Raw genomic sequence first — 18,125 nt, 5'->3', positions numbered from 1 at the left:
CTGGGGAGAGTTGATGATTATGGAATCTCTTAAGCATCAGCTCAATCACGTTATGCTTCAATAGCGTGTAATTTCTTGTAATGCTTTGTGTATTCCATATTCTTTTAGGCCTTAATACCTTTGTTCATACTGGGGTTTTTTTTGTTTTGTTTTTTCAGGAACACTCTCTTCCCTCCTGTTACCAGGCCCATCGCCTGGCTAACTCTAATACAATTTTCAGAACCCAACTCAAGTCTCAAGTGCATCTCCTCAAGGAAGCCTGTCTCTCAAGTCTGGCTAAGATTCCTTCACTCTTTCCTGTCACACCACTCACTGCTTATAGTACAATGAGAGGAATCCATGTCCAGCTCTTCCTGACTACAGTGTCCCAAACACAAAGATCCTTTCTTACTCACTAATATGAACTTGAATGCTTAGCACTATGCCAGGTGCTCAGTAAATGTTTGTGGAACAGAAGATTCAGAAAGGAAGTCATATCACCTTGGCCAGGCACTTAACCTCCCTGTTTCTCAGGTTTCTTACATGTGAAGTTACAAGTGGATGCATTAATTCTCAACTCTTGAAGGGGGTCTAACAGCTCCTCCAATACCAGTCTTCCTTCCCTTCCTGTAGCACATCTAAGGCCATCTTTAGCTTTAAAATTCCAAGATTCTGAAATATAATGCAATGTGCTATTATTGATAATGGTGACAGGACCAGATTAATGACACATCATAGAGTTTATTTGAAAGACACAATACTATAGGTTTTGAGATATATAGGAATGGTTTCGTTTGCTCAGCAGGACATCTAAATCTATAGGATAATGGGGGTGCCTTTTAAAAGAGTTTTAGGAATTGAGCAAGTCTAGCAGCGATTTTGCTGAGTTAGAACCATAGCTCCAAACGTCTCCTCCTGTGTAGTGAAGGATGGTGGCGAGGCTTGTGAGAGGGTAAGGGGGATATTTGGGCTTAGTCTCGATGTGTAACAGTCAGTCGGTTGGGTGATTGGAGGGGAACTTGCCATTTCAGAGCCAGGAGGAGTGATCAGAAGTGGAGGAGTGAGAGGGCGTGGCACAGGCTCTGTAAATAGGCCCCGATGGCTGAGGCAGAGGGTGTGCTGGGAAGAGGAGCCAAAGGTGGAGGCTTCAGAGGTAGCTTGAGTAAGATAATTGAGGAAATTCTATACCATGGTTTGGGGTTCAGACTTTATCTAAGGGGATAGGAAACCATAGGGGGGTTTAACCAAGGGAGAGGAAGGTCAAAAATGACAGGTTTACTTTATAGAAAGTTCATTTTGCTAGCAAAATAGAGAATGGCTTGAAGACTGGAGTCAGGAAATTGATTCCTTCTTTCTTTCCATCCACCTAGCTACCCAGTCATCCTTCTCTTCATCCGTCCTTCCATCTGTTCACCCAGCAAACAAACATTACCGAATGCTTGGTTCTGAGGACAGGCTCTTTTAAATTAGATAGGCCTGCGTTTCAAACCCTGTCCTGCCATTTACCCATCTGTCTGACTTTGGGCAAATTACTTAATCTGTCAGTAATTCAATTTCACCTGAAAAGTAGGACTAATAGTAATGTCCACTAATACTTCATAGGTCAGTTGGGGAGATTAAATGAGATAATGCTTGATAAATGCTTGGCACTGTGCCAGTAACTCATAAATATTCATAAGCTTTTACCTATTTTTATTAATATTAGCAGATTGGAGGTACGGATTTGGGAGCTGTCATGACACTGTGGGATTGTTAAAGCCATGGATATGAAGACCTTCACTAGAATGAGATTCAGTTCAGCAGACATTTACTGAACACAAACTACTTACAGGGCGTCATGTTGGGCAATGTGGGAGGTGCCAAGGTGTGTGCTTCCAGGAGTGTGTCGGCCTTAATTTTGATACTGGGCAGAGTGTGTTAAATGCTTAGTCAGTTCATTGGTGGAGATTTAGAAAAATGTTTTGGAGAAGGTAGAGTTTGAGATGGACCTTAAAGGATGAACAGGACTACAGGAGGTAGATACGGAGGGAGACGGCTCTTCCTGCGCAAGTCGTGAGTGGTATGGGAGTCAGGAGGCAGGAGAATGAGACTGCTTATTAAGAAAGCCAGGGGAAGATCAGTAGGACTAGAATATGGGAGCTCTTTAAGAGAGTTTAAGGAGCAATAAGGTGTTGAAATATAAAGTGTCAAATTATTTTCAATAGAGAACTTTGAATTCCATTCTGAGGATTTTGAACTTTAATGTGAATGCTAGTAGTGGGCAGATAGGTAACATGAGGCTTGTATTGAGAAAGATTAAATGACAGGTTTGAATGAGTATGAAGAGGAAAAGGAGACAGAGGAGACCACTTAGAAGGCTATTGGAAGAGTCTAGGCAAGAGGCATTGAGAACCTGATCCAGGGCCTGACGATGGAAAGGAAGGATGGGTTAAGGAGCTTTAGGGAAATGGAATTGATGGGATTCAGTGACTCACTTTTTGTGCGGTGAGATGGAAGAGCTGGGTTTGCAGCCCGAAAGTCTGGGAAATGATAATGCCGTTGAGAACCGGCAGTAGTGGGAGGAGGTTTGGGAGGAAAGATGCCAGGCTTGGTTTTGAGTCTGAGGTGCTTGTGACACATCTATTCGGAGGAAATGTCCACCTGGCAGCAGATTGTTGGGCTGAAGCTGGAAAATGTGATCAGGGCCAGGAGCAGGTGGAGGAGTCAGTCCTCTGCTTCAAGGCATAGTTGAAGTCATAGAAAGCAGGAGATGGCTTGGGTGGTGAGGGACTCACCTCTGGGGAAGGACTCAATTTCTGGTAGAGGAGCAAGAGAGCAGCCAGTAGCCAAGGCAGGAAGAGGAATGGAAGAGAAGCTGTGTGTCATCAGGGAGAGGAGGAGAGATTTTCAAGAATCAGATGATCAACAGCTTTGTAAGCACAGAGTTTAAAGTGGCAAATAACAATGTAAGTTGTTTATTGACAATTATTGTTAGTATTATAAGTGTTGAAAGCAGAATTTTAGGTATCCTTGGGTGACATGTAGGGTCAGCTGATGTGGGGCCACTCAACGATGAGGGAATCTCATGGACATTTTGGTCGTTGAGTGAGATTCATGTGGTTTTGGGTAGTCGGAGTGAGTCTCCTCCAGGTTAGAATTTTTACCCACTCCTTGGCTTGAGTCCCTCAACAGCCATTTGTCAGCGGGAACTCAGAGTTTGAGGAAGGGTAAAGGATCTCCTTTCCATTCCCGAGTCTGGAATCGCCATGTGTGAAGATGTCCCTTATCTAAGAAAGACAGTTGCCAAGCTGTGGGTTCCCCGTGTCTGAGATGGGCCTGTGCTCAGTGTTGTTCACACTCTAGCACTTCTCCCAGCAAACTAGTTGAGGTTAGGGGTAGAGTTCCCGGCTGTTCCTCTGGCAAATGAATCCCAGAAGACAGTTTACACCTTGGAGTACTTGGCTGTGGGTTGAAATTGGCCCATGAGAAAGGAGGGCTACCCCAGAAACGTGAGCATCTGAGCCTGCTCTGCAGGAGCTTCTGGAGGCTTCCCCCCAACTCGCCCCAGGACGTGCCTGAGGATCTGCTTGCCTTCATTCTAAGGCTCGGCTTTTCCGACTGAGGAAAAGGAATGTAATTTCCTTTCTGCGAGGTTTGTAGTAGTGAATTTATAGAGAGTCACAGGATGAGGATGTTGCGGATGGGGGGAGGACTTGAAGAGCCTCTTTTTTTAAATCACAGTTATTGTTAGTATTCTAAGGGAATTTCTAAGTTTAAATTCTGTTTGGGAATAAAGCAAAACGTTGGGCCTTACGTGTCTCCATAAATCCTCTGGCCACATTTGTTGTCCTTTCCTCTGGTCGGCTTTGTTCCTTTTCTCCATCAGTTTCCTTCTAGAAGTTAGAGCACCACCTTCGCCCCCTCTGCCCTCCTCCCCACACTTCCTGGTTTGGGCTTTTGGGCTTCCTTCCATTTCTCTCTGCTAAGGATCCTCAGTGGAAGGTTCTGCTGAAAGGGGCATGGTTTTCATTGCAAATGGTCCAGTGGGGCATCTGAGGTTGCAGCTGGAGCTTCATGCAAATGGCAGTGTTCCCAACCCTGCACTCCACTTGCTTAGGGAAGGCTGAGATGATGTGGCCCTTACAGCCTCGGATCCGGGCTGTTCCCAAAGCCTGACCCTGCTCTCTGACTGTTGAGTGGGTGAGAGGGACCCTCGGCTTTTCACTCCCTCCCCTTGTGCTTCTTTGGCTTTCTAGTCTTACACTCGCTTTCCTTCCCTTTTCTCCTGTCTCTTTTCTACTTGACCTTTTCCTTTTCCATCTCTTTCTAACACCTGTTAGAACTTAACTGCATTTAATTTTCCTCTCCTCTTTCTTTCTTCTTCTCTTCTCCTTCTATTCCATTAAGAACACAAGCTAAATATCCAGTAGTAAGTATTTATACAGCTTATAAGCCTTGGTGTAAGTGAATTTGGTTCTGTGGATGTACAGGGTACCTCTTGGAAATGAATTTGGGGGTGGGGGTGGGGAATGGAATGTGAGGACTTCTGTGTTCACCTTTGTCCTGGGCAGGGGGAGCAGGAACCAATATGACTTACAAAGAAATAGTATGGTGTGGATGAGTTACAAGTTAGAACACCCAAATTTTGTTTCTGAGCCCTCTGCCATCAGAGGACACTTAGCTTCTCTTTGCCAAACATAAGTCTTCATTTTTAAAATAGGGATTATGGGACTTGTCACTGCTGCCTCGGGGGAGTGATTTAAGAACCCTATGAAATAATACGTATGTGATGCTTTGAAAAGTAGGATTATTATTGTTATTTTTATGGACAAATATCTCAAAAAAAAAGTAGAACCTGGATTTGCAGCACATATAAAATGAGCTGATAGTATTGGATGATCTCTAATGAGTCTTTCAGCTCTCAAATTCTGTTTTTCCTAGACAGTTCTTGGCATATAATAGGGGTTCTGACGGTATTTGGATGAATGGATGGACAGATGGATATCTAAGTGTCTAATTGCCCTCCTTACTATTTCCCTTTCACATTGGCACCACCGCCCTCTCCTGGCCAGCAGCAGTATTACGGGGCAGTAGGTCCCTAGTTGGGCCAGTTTCTCCCTAGCCCGTAACCCTGGCTCCCTGAGCTGCCTCCTTGGGACCCATCTTCGGCCTTCAATCACTGACAGCTTATCTTTCCTGCTCCTCCCTTTTCCCACCCTACCCGCTGTCTCCATCTGCCCCTGCAGCACTGCCAGTAACTCAAACCGCAGCACGCCGGCCTGCTCCCCCATCCTCCGGAAGCGGTCTCGCTCACCAACCCCACAGAACCCAGACGGAGACACCATGGTGGAGAAGGGCTCAGATCACTCCTCGGACAAGTCCCCGTCCACACCGGAGCAGGGTGTGCAGCGCAGCTGCTCTTCACAGTCTGGCCGGAGTGGGGGCAAAAATTCCAAGGTGAGATGGACACCCCCCCTCCCCCAGGGACTCTGTACCTCCTTGTTAGCTGGCTGCAGGGATGCTGGTGTTGAGGGGATGGTGAAGTAGGGAACCCCTTCCTTGAGGGACTTGGTGTGATTGACTAGCCCTAGAGACCCAGAGATAGTCGTTATTCAGTGAGGCGAGGGTGGGGCAGGAAGGAGAGACCCTAGTTATGTTTTAACTGCTCAGGTAAGCACTCAGAGAGGGCCCTGGTGCCAATAGGATGATTCCACAAAGACTAGTATGTCCCTTTAGGAGTCCAGGAGCATCCATCACAGACCTCAAGATGTGCAGGAGGAGTGCTCTGGGGATCAGGAGGGGTCAGCTGTTTAGCCCTACTTCCTTTTTCAAATTTGGGGTAAAGGGAGCATTATTGCGGGACAACTCTGGTGCCAGGAAGAGAGTCCTCATGGAATGTTGCAGAATGCTGTTTTTAACCTCCGCCCTGGGCATCACCCTGCCTTACCTTCAGTACTAACCCACTTGGTACTCGTCTGGCCAAGAGGACGGTGACAGGGCCTCTCCATCCCTCCCAAGTGTGTTGGCACCTCCACTGGAGCACTGGGCCTTTGCCTCGGGATAGGCATAAGCTAAGCCCTGGGGGTCCCAGGCTAGTTACGGTTCCCCAGAGATTTTCTTCTCCCAGGCCCAGTCCTTTGGGAAGCAGGAGATGTCTTTGTCTAGGTGCTCCTTCAGAAAGCTTCCCTTTTTCTGCTGTACTCAGGCCCTGGGTGGGGGGAGTCAGGGATCCCTGGGAGACATGGGAGCTGGCTTCCTGTCTGAACTTGTCGTTTGATTTCTTGTTCTTCCTCTTCTTCCCCACCATTTCCCAAATACCTTCTTTGCATGCATGGTCTTAGTCTCACAAGCGCCTCTCAAAAGTAAGCCATCTTTTGTCTCTGTGTCTTTGGTCTCCCCTCCGGTGTTGAATTGTCTGTAGTGCTCCGCACCCCTCCCTCTGCCCCCGCCCATTTTGGCCCATGTGTCTTGCTTGGTCCCTTTCCCAGAAGGGCCGGCCCCACTGCCCCTGGCAGGCTGGCTTGAAGTCACTGAGGGACCATTCCCACTGCACCCCAAGTTGGAGAACAGACCCAACCCCCGTCCCCCCATGTCTCTGCCTGCTCCCCATACACTGCCTCAGTCTGGGAATCTGTTCCCTCCTTACATGGTGCCTTCTAGAAGCAGAGTCCTGCCAGGGCTTAGTTCCTTTCTTTGGGGAAGGGAGGCCCCATTCAGTTGGGCTACAGGGCCTGATACCACCTTACAGCTGCTTTGGTGGGTGGTTCCTGATTGCCCAGGTGAATTGATTGAGCGTCACGAGTTCCCATAGGTGGGTTCCCTGGTGTGGTAGAGTGACCTCAGGAGCTCTCGCTGGCCCGCTCCTTCCCTCTGCCTGCCCGCCCAGAGCTGCTCAGCCTGAGCACCACTTCTGTTCCCACCCACTGCCCAGCCCGGGGCTCGGGGTGTCCTTAGGATCCTGGATTATGATCAGAGGGGACCTTTTTTCCCCAGAGGGCATGGTGTCAGCACCTGGAGGTTGGTAGACATTGACAGTAGCCTCTGCCAGGCCCTACAGAGATGACACCAGGTCAGGGAGGCTGTGCCAGAGTCAGCCCAGGACCCCAGGATCTCAGAGGCCTGAGGAGAATGTGGAGGGGGCGGAGGGTGAGCACTAGGTATTTTAGAACGAACGGCGGGGCTCAGGAAAAAATAATACACGGGGGAGGGCATGGATGCAGCCTGGAGAAGAGGAAGCTGAGGGATGACTTAATAATAGTCTCAAGCCTCTCTAAGTGTTTTGGGGAGGAGGGTGAACAGCTGTTCTCTTTCCTGAGGGAAGAACAAGAGGCTGCAGGGCTAATCCTGCAGTCTGTGACCTTCAGGCTGAAAGCGCGTCTTGGCTCTGAGGATTTTAGATGGCTTGCTGGCCGTGGACAGGGGAGGAGGAACTCTGCCAGAGTGAGGAAGCCACCGGAATTCTCTGAGTTCAGGTGGCCCAGCAGGTGCAGGCATGTCTAGGCTCAGGGTTTTGAGATGACCTCTGTCAGCCCCTCCAGAGCCCCTCATGCCTCTGGCTGGGGAGAAGGGCAGGTGTCGCTGGATGTGGGCGTCAGGCTATTCCTTCTCTCTGCTTCTGCCCACGGTCTTTGCACACTTTCCCATCCTGAGGTGAAGCTCTGAGCTTCCTCACCCCCTTATCCCTGTACCTAGCAAGGCGCTCAGTGAGCAGAGCCATACTTATTTATGGCCAGTGGTCACCACTTACAGAGTGCCTCTTTTAGTCGGGTGATGGGTTGAGGTGAGTACCCAGAAATGAGGATTTTTAAAATCTCCTAAATGGTAGCTTTTCTTTGGGAAACGAGTGTGAAGACAGTTTCCCAGCCCCAGGCAGCATTCAGTTTAGGAAGGGAGATGGGAGACATGCCCACATTATCCACAAACTAACCCTGACTTAGAACCACATGAGTAGCTGAGGCTGTTAGATGAAGTCGGAGGCAGGGCGTGTTTCAGGGGGCAGGAGCACGGAACCAGGCAGGAACTCTGGATTTTGGAGAGGCAAACATGAGGCATTATGAAGGGCCTAAGAGCTGGACATGAATTGAGTTCATCTTGGCCTCCTCCCTTAAGGAGCCAGAGAGGAAGGCGATGGAAGGAGTCTAGGTTTTCTTTCGCTTTGAAGAGCTTGGGTGAGGCAGTGCCTGTCTCCAGCACACGTGGTCTCAGTTGCCCGGCTTTGGATAGCCGCCTCCCCACCCTGTTCTCTCACCAGCCATGACCACCGCCACCAGCGCTACCGTCCTCTAAGGCAGTTAAAATAGGACTGACTCACGGGGGAGGGGCACCCTACCACCCCAGGTGGAAGCAGTAGCTGCCATGGTCCATCTGGGACATGCGTGTGCAGGACACATGGACTTCAGAAAGAAAATATGAGAGCCACTGTAGGAATTAGGTTCCACACAGGTCAGGGCGTGCACCAGAGAGTGAGGGAAGCTTCAGGGCTGAGGTGAAGAGAGGAGGATGTGCTCTCCTCCCCCGGTGGAAAATTGTCTCAGGTTGACCAAATGTATCTGTGGCGAGGGATCTGGTAGCCAGAGCTATTGTCACAGCCAGGCCACCAGGCCAGGTGACCTCATATACTTTACAGGCAAGCTGGAGAGTGCTTTCACTCCTCCTTGGAGCCAGGCCTCACGCACATTGTCTGTCTTCCCCGCTCTGGGCCTCCTTTTTCTCATGTGTTATTATGTAGGGGTTGGACTAGGTTATGAGTAAGCTCCCTGTCCTGTGAATCTGTCACTGTCCTGCTGAAGCTGACCCTTGCTCAGTGCAGCCCTCCCAGAGCTGTGGACTGAAGACATCAAGGCTCATTTCCACTTCCCAGGACCCCTTGAGAGGATGCCACCACCCTGCTGCCACCCTGTAGTGATGGCTTATGGCCACCAGAGGGAGCCAGGGGCCGTTTCCTGCTCCCACCAGCCCCTGAACTGGGACGCGCTGTAGGGCGGTGCCCAATAGCCGGGCAAGTCCTGAGCTTGGCCCTGCATCGTGCCTCCTATGCTGGGTGTGCGCAGTCACCCCGTCTCTGTGGTTCTGTCACGCCTTTTCCCCTTTGACTTTTTCCCTGTTTTTCAATGCTAATTTTTGTGGTTTTTCTTCCCAGTATGACAGACTTCACCTGATCAAAGTAAGAAGTTGTTTTTTTCCCCCTAGTTCCTGCTAAACATAGAGCTGCTCTCATCCCCTCCTCTGCCCCCTACCTTCCATCTTCCAGATTCCCCGAGGCTGTGCACTGGGGAGATGTTTGAGGGACTTGGGTCTGTTTCCAGTGGCCTTGCAATCCTGCAGGCTCTTCTCTTCAGACCTCTTCCAGGAGGCACTGGAAACATCTCCCTCAGTGTCCTGACCTCCACAGCTTTGTCTGTGGGTACTTCTCCTGAGCCCCTCCTCCCTCATTACCAAATCCATTGATAACCTGCCAGAATAGCCATCCCCTCCCACCTTAGTTCTGTTCTTTCCATGCCTCTATCCCTCTCTGCACGAGAGGGGCATTTCAGTGAACCCTGAGGGCAGGCAGCCCCTTCAGGACTAGGTCCTGGGAGAGCAGGGCCACGAGCATCAAATTTGCCTCTGAAAGGCTGGTCCAGGTTCAGGGACTCTCCCCACAGTGGGTGTCCTCAGCAGTTACTATGGATTTGGCTGGAGGAGTGGGGCCCATTTTTCCCAGTGCCACCCTCAGTGGTGACAGACAAGAAGCTGCCCTGAAATGGCTGGTTACAGGTGAGGTCTCCTCCTGAGGGACAAGACAAAGTCATTGCTCTGGATGGTTATTTCACTTTCTTTTCAGGACTTGAGAGCACGTATTCTTACCCGCCTTGACAAAAGAGCAAGTATTACACACAAAGGTACCACACAGCTAGTTAGAGACAGGACACGGGTTTCCTGGTTGAGGCTCTTTGTCACTCTGAAGCTCTTTGTTCCAAACAGATTCAGAAGGGCCTATCATCCATGTGGCAGTACGTGAAAAGAGAAAATCTACTTCTGCTGTTTACCTGAGGCAGGAGGGAGAGTACTGTGCAGGAGAAGTCATGAAGGATTGTGGGTCCTCCCACCCGGCCCACGTTGCTGTTGCCGCCTTTCCTCCTAGGGTCTTACAGGAAGGCCAGGACAGTGGGGTGAGGAGCTAGGGAGTGGGTGCTGGAGAGTTTTCTCAGCTGTGAAGCTGACGTCTGATGACCTGGCTTTGGTGTGATGAGATGATGGCGGCTCCCACAGGGTGCCTTTCCACCAGTGGGAAAGGTGTTGTAATGAGTATCTGTGCAGCCTCATGCCCTGTGATCTCAGGGTCAGGACCCAGGAATCAAGACGTCTCAAAGGTGCAGATAAAGTCAGATGCAGCCTCCTTGCGCCATCTGCTCTCATCCAGATGTGGGTAGCCTTAGCTGAAATGCTTTGAGGCTAGTTATCAGCTCCAGGTCCAGGATTCCTGTGTGGCAATAGCTCTATCAATGATGAAGCTGTTACTTTTGAATATTTGAATTCGGCCCCTTTAGCTGCTAAGACTTCTGGCTTGAAGGAGAAGATGAGGCTCTGGTGGGAGCCTGTGACTTCCAGATGGGCCACCATGACAGCCTTTGTTGGGAAATGCCATGGAGAGCATCTTGCAGAGGAGGATTGAGACTCTGGCCGTATTCTGGCCGGTGAGATTGGGTGTGAGGTGAAACACAACCACTCAGAGGCAGCACACCCTGTGCTTCCCCTGCTGCTGGCACGCTTCGCCTTCAGAGTGTGGTTTGAGGATCTCTATAGAGTTCTTCTGGTGGAATGGGAGAGCTGGCGAGGGGTCATCACATGATCATGCTTTTGTCACTGCAGACGTACTCAGCCCCCCTCCACCCCGCCAGACACCTGCACAGCAGACATCCTGAGACGGTGGCTGCCCTCTCCTTCCCCGATGATCCGGGGCCCCTTAGGTCCATGTGGAGGGGATAAAGGTTGCTAATTGTGCCCAGGATGCACACCTCTGCATATAGTTAAGATGTTGACCTGCAGGCAAAGGGTCCCTCTACCCGGTGATTCTTCTCCCAAGTTACACCCTTGGCAAGCTTTTTAAAACTGAAAATACCCCAGCCCCAATCTAAGCCTATTGGATCAGCACCTCAAGGGATGGAGCCTAGGCAGGTGTGTGCATGTCTGTGTACGTGTGTGTCTGTATATCTATTCCTATCTGCCTTTCTATCTGTCTGTCTTCCACGTGGGATGTGTAGAAAGGACTACTGGCCATAGAGATCAGAGATAGACAAGGCACAATCTTAGCCATCCCCCCTTTTTCCCCTAAAAAACTTTCAGTTACCTTGAAGATGAGTAACCTTTGCTCAGGGCTGGGAATGGAGAGCACCTGAATTCTGGAGCTGGAGCAGAGTCTGGTTTTGTTGGTATTAAATTATGGCACCACGAAGTTGAGAAGGACCATTAGCAAGTACATGCTTCAAACTCCCTCCCAGGGTAGAACCCCCACCACTCCCCTGCCATCATGGCTTAGGTGATCAGCCAGCTTTTGCTCAGAAGGAGGCATTTACTCATCTGCTCGTGGGGAACACAGTTGGAGGAAGTTTCTAGGCAGTCCTTTTTCTTCCCATGTACCAAAGAGTCCCCTCCTGCCTTCTCCAGAGGGCTGACTTGGGGCAGAAGGCTGGGTTGGCCTCCGTCTGTACTTTGCTTCTGGTCAGGGCCCATCTGGGGACTGGGTCTTGGATGTCTGCCGTGCATCCTTTACCCCATCAGAAGAAGCTTGTGATGGGGCTCCGACTCCCTTCCAGCTGAGCTCTAGCTGGGGCTGCCGCTGCCTGCCACCCCAGCTGCGGTGGGGCTTCCAGCATGGACTGCTCCCAGGGCCTCCTTTCCGGAGCTGTCTTGAGAAAGGAGGACCCCTCCCGAGCAGCAACATGGGAAGCATTCTGCTGCATTTGGATTCCTCCTCCCTGCCCGCCCCCTGCTGTCTGTGTAACCTTCCCTCTGGAGCCAGGAATACCCTGGCCATTCCCACCATCTCTTCCCTGACTAATTTTACCTTCTCTTTTATTTTGTCCTTTCAGAAAAGCCAGAGTTGGTATAATGTAAGTATCCCTGTTTCTCTTCTTGTTGGGTACCTGTAAAGTGGGTGGGGGGATGCAGTGGTCAGGGGAACCGAGAGGTGTGCAGGGTAGTTTGGCTGCCTCGTGGGCTTGAGCACATTGAGGCCTAGAAAGGTGGGCTCTTCCCCTGACCAGCTTCCTCCCTCAAAAACCAGATACAGTGGTTATCTTTTGTAGCAGGACGGGACTGCTGCTGAGGCACGATTTGATTCAGGGAGACCAGGGAGGGATGGCCTGCCTTATCCTCCTCTAGGCTCCTGGACAACGCTGCTCCAGCCCTCATGGAGGACACCAGCCAGGGAGGCATCCCCAGGCCAGACAGATTCTGGGACTGGGACGGCCTCGGGGCCTGAACTTAGAGCCAAAGTTTCCTTCCCTTAACCAAAACATTTTGGGGGAAGTGGAGCCAGACAACTTTCCCCCTTAGTAGAGAGGCTGTCCCATGTAATGGAATTTGACTTCTGCCCCAAGGCATACCTCAGTGGCCCCAAGGGCATGCTTCTTCTAGAAGACATCCATGGCTCTGGGTCTGGTGAAGGTGTAGTCTGGGGTCTCCAGAGGGTGGTTCCTACCCAGGACACATATTGTGTAGTAAATAGTCCCTGCAGAGGCCACATCCCCTTGGTCACATAGACTGGGCCACAGGATTTTGAACTTTTCCCCTGAAGAGCGGCTGGCTGAAGTTTCTCAGCTGGCCCCTGCCCCGTTGTGCTCTGCCCTCTGGGACTGCTTAGTGGAGGGACTGGCGGTTTGCAGTCATAGCCTGGCCTCAGGTCATCATCTTTCCAACTCTGAGTCTGCGTTCCCCACACTTGACTGATTGATCACATGGAGGCCATCTTTCCCCCTCCGCTAACACCAGGCTCTACCTCAGCAGGCTACATGGGCACGGAGAAGGTGTGGGGGAAGGTGGCTGTGAATGACAGAAGTTGAGGACACTCTGGGGAAGGGGAGGGTTGGTGGGGGTAGGGGCAAGGCTTTGGTTTAGTAGGGACTTGGGTCAGAATCACTTGTGTATGTGTCTGGGCAGGTGTTTTCTCATACCGCTCAGCGATTCACCCAAATCAAGCACATGTCAGTTAGACCTGTGGCTTCCATCCTCCTGCTGCTCAGTGGGCCTGCCTGTCACTAGACAGCTTGAGGATTGATTGATCGGCCTGCCTTAGCCCCACCACAAAAAAGGCTGAAGATAGTGGGCTGTGCTGATGGGAGGGCAGTTGAGGGCCGAGGTGGCCTGCGCAGGGGAGAAGCCAGACTCCAGCCCTTCACTGCCAGCTCTCCCCCTTGAACCCACCGTGATCTTCAGCTGGCCTCATAGCCTCCCTCCCCGTGCTGCTTGGGGCTCACATCCTGGAGGAAAGAGAAGCTTCTTGTGTATGGGAGCAGAGGTGGAGGGGTAGGGAGTGCTTTCCCGGGAGCTGTGTGGGGACCCCACATCCTTGCGTAATGAAACCTTCCACCCTTCTAAGCAGTGTTGCAAAACTAGTGTCCCCAGAGGACAACAGGAGACCCGTGGCCTCAGACCTGTGAGACAACTGAAACCTCCGGATGTGGACAGAAAAAGTCCTCATCCTTGCTGCTAGTCTCCACCTTCACTCGCTATCTCATCTGTTTCTCTCTCTCCTTTGCTCTTTCTGTTCCATCTTGTCTTGCTTTGAGCACTTCCCTACCCTTTTCTCCCTGACTTTCCCTTTTTTCTCTTCCCCACCTCTGCTTTGCCTCTCCTTTCTCTGACTTCCATCTCCTGGTTGGCTTTCTCTTTCTCTCTAATTCTAGCAGGGTTTACTTTCTCTCTTCTCCAGTCTTTCTCCCATCCTTTCACCTCTAGTTTCTTCTCTCTCAGCACCACATGTAAGAACTGGCTTCTGAGCTCTCAGCAGAGTGACCGGCTAGAATTGCATGCTGCCTCTTGGCTGGAAGGGCCAGCTGCCCTCTGGGGGCCCATAAATCAGGGGTTCTGATGACAGATAAGTGAGAGACAGCGGAGGATCAGGGCATGTCCGGAGACCTGCTTCCTGAAGGACTGAGTCCACTTGCAGCTGGAGACAATGGGGAGCGGTCGGCCCTTATTGACTGCAAATCTCTGTGTAAAATCGTCCTCCAGAATGCACTCGTTTCCCAGACCTTTCCTGCCTCAACCTCAATTAATCCTAGGTTATCTCTTTTCACCCTCCTCCCACCCCTATTGAATTACAGAAACATTATTGATTCCACCCAGGACAGATCAGTGACTCGCAGAGACCAAGGGCACAGGGGACTCTGCTGGGCAGCATTCAGTGATTCCTGCCTGATCTCCCCTCTCCTGGACTCGTGCTCTCACACTGGGGGTTCTCCCAGAAACTCTGCAGCACCAGACATCATGGGACCCGTCCACAGTGTCTTCCTGCTGCTCCTGCCACCTCTGCTCCCCGATTCAGGCTCCCCATGCAGACTCAGTTCCTGTGTCTGGCTCCACAGCCTGGGTGCTCCCTCTTCCTGGTCCTGCTGAATCTCCATCATGAACGTCCTGACTGGGGGTTGGGACAGGAACCAGAATGGAACAGTGTGGAGGAGGGAGATAGACATGGCAGGTGGACGTTGGGAGGAAGAGGCAGAAACTGAGCAAATGGTGGAGAGCTGAGAGGTGACAACAGATGTCCAGCTGGCCAGACCTATGGATGTCAGGAGCTGTGTCTAGTTTATCTTTCCATTTTTTCTTCATGTGTTTTCACATTCAGAGGATAATGAGCAGCCACCACAGTAGGTGCAACCCTAGAGGTGCTGGCTTCAAGTAACACTGGGACCCCGTCCTCCAATTAAAATCATGCTCTCTTCCTGAGACCAATGCCCTGGCTCTGGGCTTGTCCACTTCTGGGTGTCTGTGGAGGAAGCAAGATGCTGCCTGTTGCATACAGCAAGTGTCACCCCCACGTCTGTGCACTCTGGTGGTACCAGTGTGGGCATCTGTGGACAGAGACCTGAGTGTGGCTTTCTCCTGGGCATGACTGCCCTGGGTCAGTCAGGACACTATGATCTGAGTGTTTCGCCAGAGCCACCTGAATCAATACGTACAGGTGTGGAGTGCCCCATGCTTCCTGTGCCTGTGCCCTCGGCTGGCTGGACACCCTCCTTCTGCACCATGTGTGTATCTGTGCTCATGTGCAGAGGCCCCATCAGGAAATTTCAGTTCCATTGCCTGCCTCCCCAACACTGCCTCCAATAGTCCACTGATATGTTTTCAGGAGGCCTTTGCCCTGCCCTTTTGCTTTTATCTGGTTTGCTGTTCTCCCTTAGTTTGCTCTGTCTTCCTCCCATACCTCAGTGTTGCCCTGAGTTGGTTGGACTCGACACCCTGTCTCCCCGTCTCAGCTCTGCTGGCAGCCCTCTTTGTAGTCTCTCTCCTGATGCTGGTGATGGCTCTCCAGCTGTTCTGCTGCCTGAGGCTCCATCCTTGCACTTCAAGTTTTTCAGATAGGGAAAGGCTTTGTAATCTCCAGCTCTAGGGACAGTTAGAAACGCCCTGGCCAGATTCAGGACACTGAGGGTCAGCGCAGAGTTGCTGACCCTTGTGAGAACATCTCAGGGCTGTTGGAGTAGTCTGGGTCTGGTAGCCCACCCAGCACCTCCCTGCCCACCAGCCTTCTACCTCACCTGCCTCTTCTGCATTGTGCTTTTACCTCTTTAGCCAGGGAGGAGCTGTCACCATGGTGACAAGGCACCTGGGCCTAAAGAGTGGGTACCATGGAGGGAAGTGGCTGAACCCCAGGGACATTCAGGTCGAGTGGGGTTTGCAGGCTGTGCCATCTACAGCTGCTCTGCGTCCCTTCCAGGCCTGATCTCACCCTTAACCCTCTGACTTGACCGTCCCAATTTTACTCATCAAGGCTTCCAGCTTGGGAGGTGCAGCCCCAATAGATGTGAGATGGAGGGATAAGCAGAAAAAGGGCTTTGGCTTCAGCAGGGAACCAAGGGCAGAGTTGGGGGGAAGGGTAGAATCTGCCCCCTGAAGATGGCCCCTGCGATGTGTAGGGGGCTTGCGTCTCGGATGGAGCAAACGGTTGCAGAAGTCTCTGCCATGATGCCTCAGGTGGGCAGGGTACTGTCCTCATCCGCCTCACCTCTCTTTCCTGGGGTCAGTCATCTCCAGGGCAACCCAGGGAAGGAGCATTTCTGAGATCAGAGGAGGGGAGCCCGCACCCTGGCAGCTACCCAATACTTAGCGCCCAGGTTGCCTGAACGCCCCTGGTTAGGGATGCTGGCTTTTTGGTGGGGAGGAAGGGATGGTGCCGACCCTGTGCAATGACCAGTGAGGTCTGGCAGGCATAGGACTGAGAGCAAGAGAATAAAGCTTTGTACAATGAAGCTCAGATGTCAGGGGGGCAGTGAAGGAAGTGGGAGTGCCAAAAGGGGAACTGCCAGTGACACTCTCTGTAGCTTGGCATTTTTTTTCCCCAGGGACTGACTCTGCTTTCTCTACCTCTGGCCATCTCCCCTCTGTTATTTACCCATTATCTCAAAGTCCTCCTGACCTCTGCTCCCCTGACAGCCATCCTAACTTTCTCCAGAGTGGTCTCCTCTCCAGGTGAAACCCACTCCCGGTCCTACTCCTCTCTCCACCTTTCTGTGTTACACCCAAGCCCACCCCTGCTCTCCTCTTCCTGTGCTCAGTCACCTCCTCCATCTCCACTGTCCCCTTATCCCACATCTGGCTCCTCTCGGATTTGGTTGGAGGGCCAGGGTTTTCCTTGAGGGTCTTAATTGATTTCTTCCTAGGTGAGGCCAACACTCCACCAAAATCCACCTGCTTTTCTGCAGGGCTTCTCTACCCCCTCTGCCCCCCTGCCGTGCCCAGGGAAAGGGTACCACTTGGTCCCAGCTCCTGTTGTTTGTCATAGAGTTAATGTTTAGCCCAAGGCCAGTTCCCTCTCCTCAGGCTGGACGCTACCTGCTGCCCTGCTCTGCCCAGCCCTTGTGAGGGGGCGTAGGAGATAAAGGCTGGGCACACCGAGACTCATCTGCAGGGGTTATCTCTCTGGATGTATCAGCCCCTGCCTCACCCCAGTGCAGCCCGAACAGTCATCCCCTCATTTGACCTGCAGAAATATTCAGATGTTTTCTGGGAATTACGCTAAGGATTCAGCCCTCATGGGCCTATGTACCACCTAGATCTTGGGGTCTGGTGTGGCCCAGGAGAGAGGCATTCTGGTCACCCTGGAAAATGGAATTGCTGAGTGTTCCTACCACCTCTAGGATAGGGCTGGCACACATGGGGCAGAGAGAAGCTCACGTGTGTGGTGGGGAAAGTGTTGGCAGGGACTGGGCACCAAAAAACCAAGCACATAGGACTGAGGATCTGTGTGGGTGTGTGCACATAATACGCTATGTAAATAGGAACAGTTTTAGAGGTGTATAAGGAATGCATTCGTTTGGTAGTTTTTGAACAGCTGACGTTTGAAACACATCATGCCCAGTGCTATAGAAGATATAAAGCTATTTGGGGCCCAGATTCTTCCTGGAGAAGATGGTGGTCTGAGGGATTAATTACCCTGCATGATATGGATGGAGGTGGTGGCTGTGTCCAGGGTGTGTACACTGAGAGAGGGGCACAGGAGTTTGTGGAAAGATTCAGACTCTCCTCTACTTTCTCCAACACTGCTTAACCAGGAGGTCCCAGGTTCCTCTGAATCAAAATCTTTGGGTTTGGGAGTCAAGAATCTACATTTTTAATGCATTCATTAGGTCGTTTTTAAGTATGCTAAAGTCTGAGTGCTACTGCATCCAATTGCTGAGACGCCTAGGACAAAGGCACCATTTATCATCATGTGCAGGCTTGAGACCCTCCTGGCAAGAGGGTGAGGGAAGTGCCCCGTTTGTTTCAAAGGTGTCCCTTTCCTGAGAGTCCAAGTCTTCCCAGCCCCAGTGCTGTCTAACCCCTGCCCGCCGCGTCTCTATCCAGAGCCTTCTTGCCCCCGTTGGCCTGGCTCCCATTCCTCTCCTGGAGGTCCTGCTTCCCTGCATTTGGTTGTCCCCTTTTGACCTGAGGCCAAATTCCCTGGCCCTCAAGGTCTGAGGAGCTGC

The 18,125-nt window shown here is 51.5% G+C and overlaps 1 protein-coding gene across 24 annotated transcripts in view; it reads left to right on the top strand.

The window, feature by feature from the left end:
- GRAMD1B (GRAM domain containing 1B) overlaps positions 1-18,125 on the top strand; it is a 228,332-nt gene that overhangs the window by 176,699 nt on the left and 33,508 nt on the right. For 23 of the 24 annotated variants that reach the window (XR_011495642.1, XM_070490038.1, XM_070490045.1 and 20 more), the window contains 2 exons: positions 5,205-5,415; positions 12,030-12,050. Coding sequence is in view for 22 of the 24 variants with exons in the window: in XM_070490038.1 (XP_070346139.1) it covers positions 5,205-5,415; positions 12,030-12,050 (232 nt within the window). In the remaining 2 variants the exon portion in view is untranslated. Of the gene's footprint in view, positions 1-5,204; positions 5,416-12,029; positions 12,051-18,125 lie in introns of those variants that run through there. The other variant, XM_070490051.1, reaches the window with a different exon arrangement.

Source organism: Equus asinus, chromosome 20 (genome assembly GCF_041296235.1).
Source record: "Equus asinus isolate D_3611 breed Donkey chromosome 20, EquAss-T2T_v2, whole genome shotgun sequence".
NCBI lineage: Eukaryota > Metazoa > Chordata > Mammalia > Perissodactyla > Equidae > Equus > Equus asinus.
This window is presented reverse-complemented; position numbering and strand designations above follow the sequence as displayed.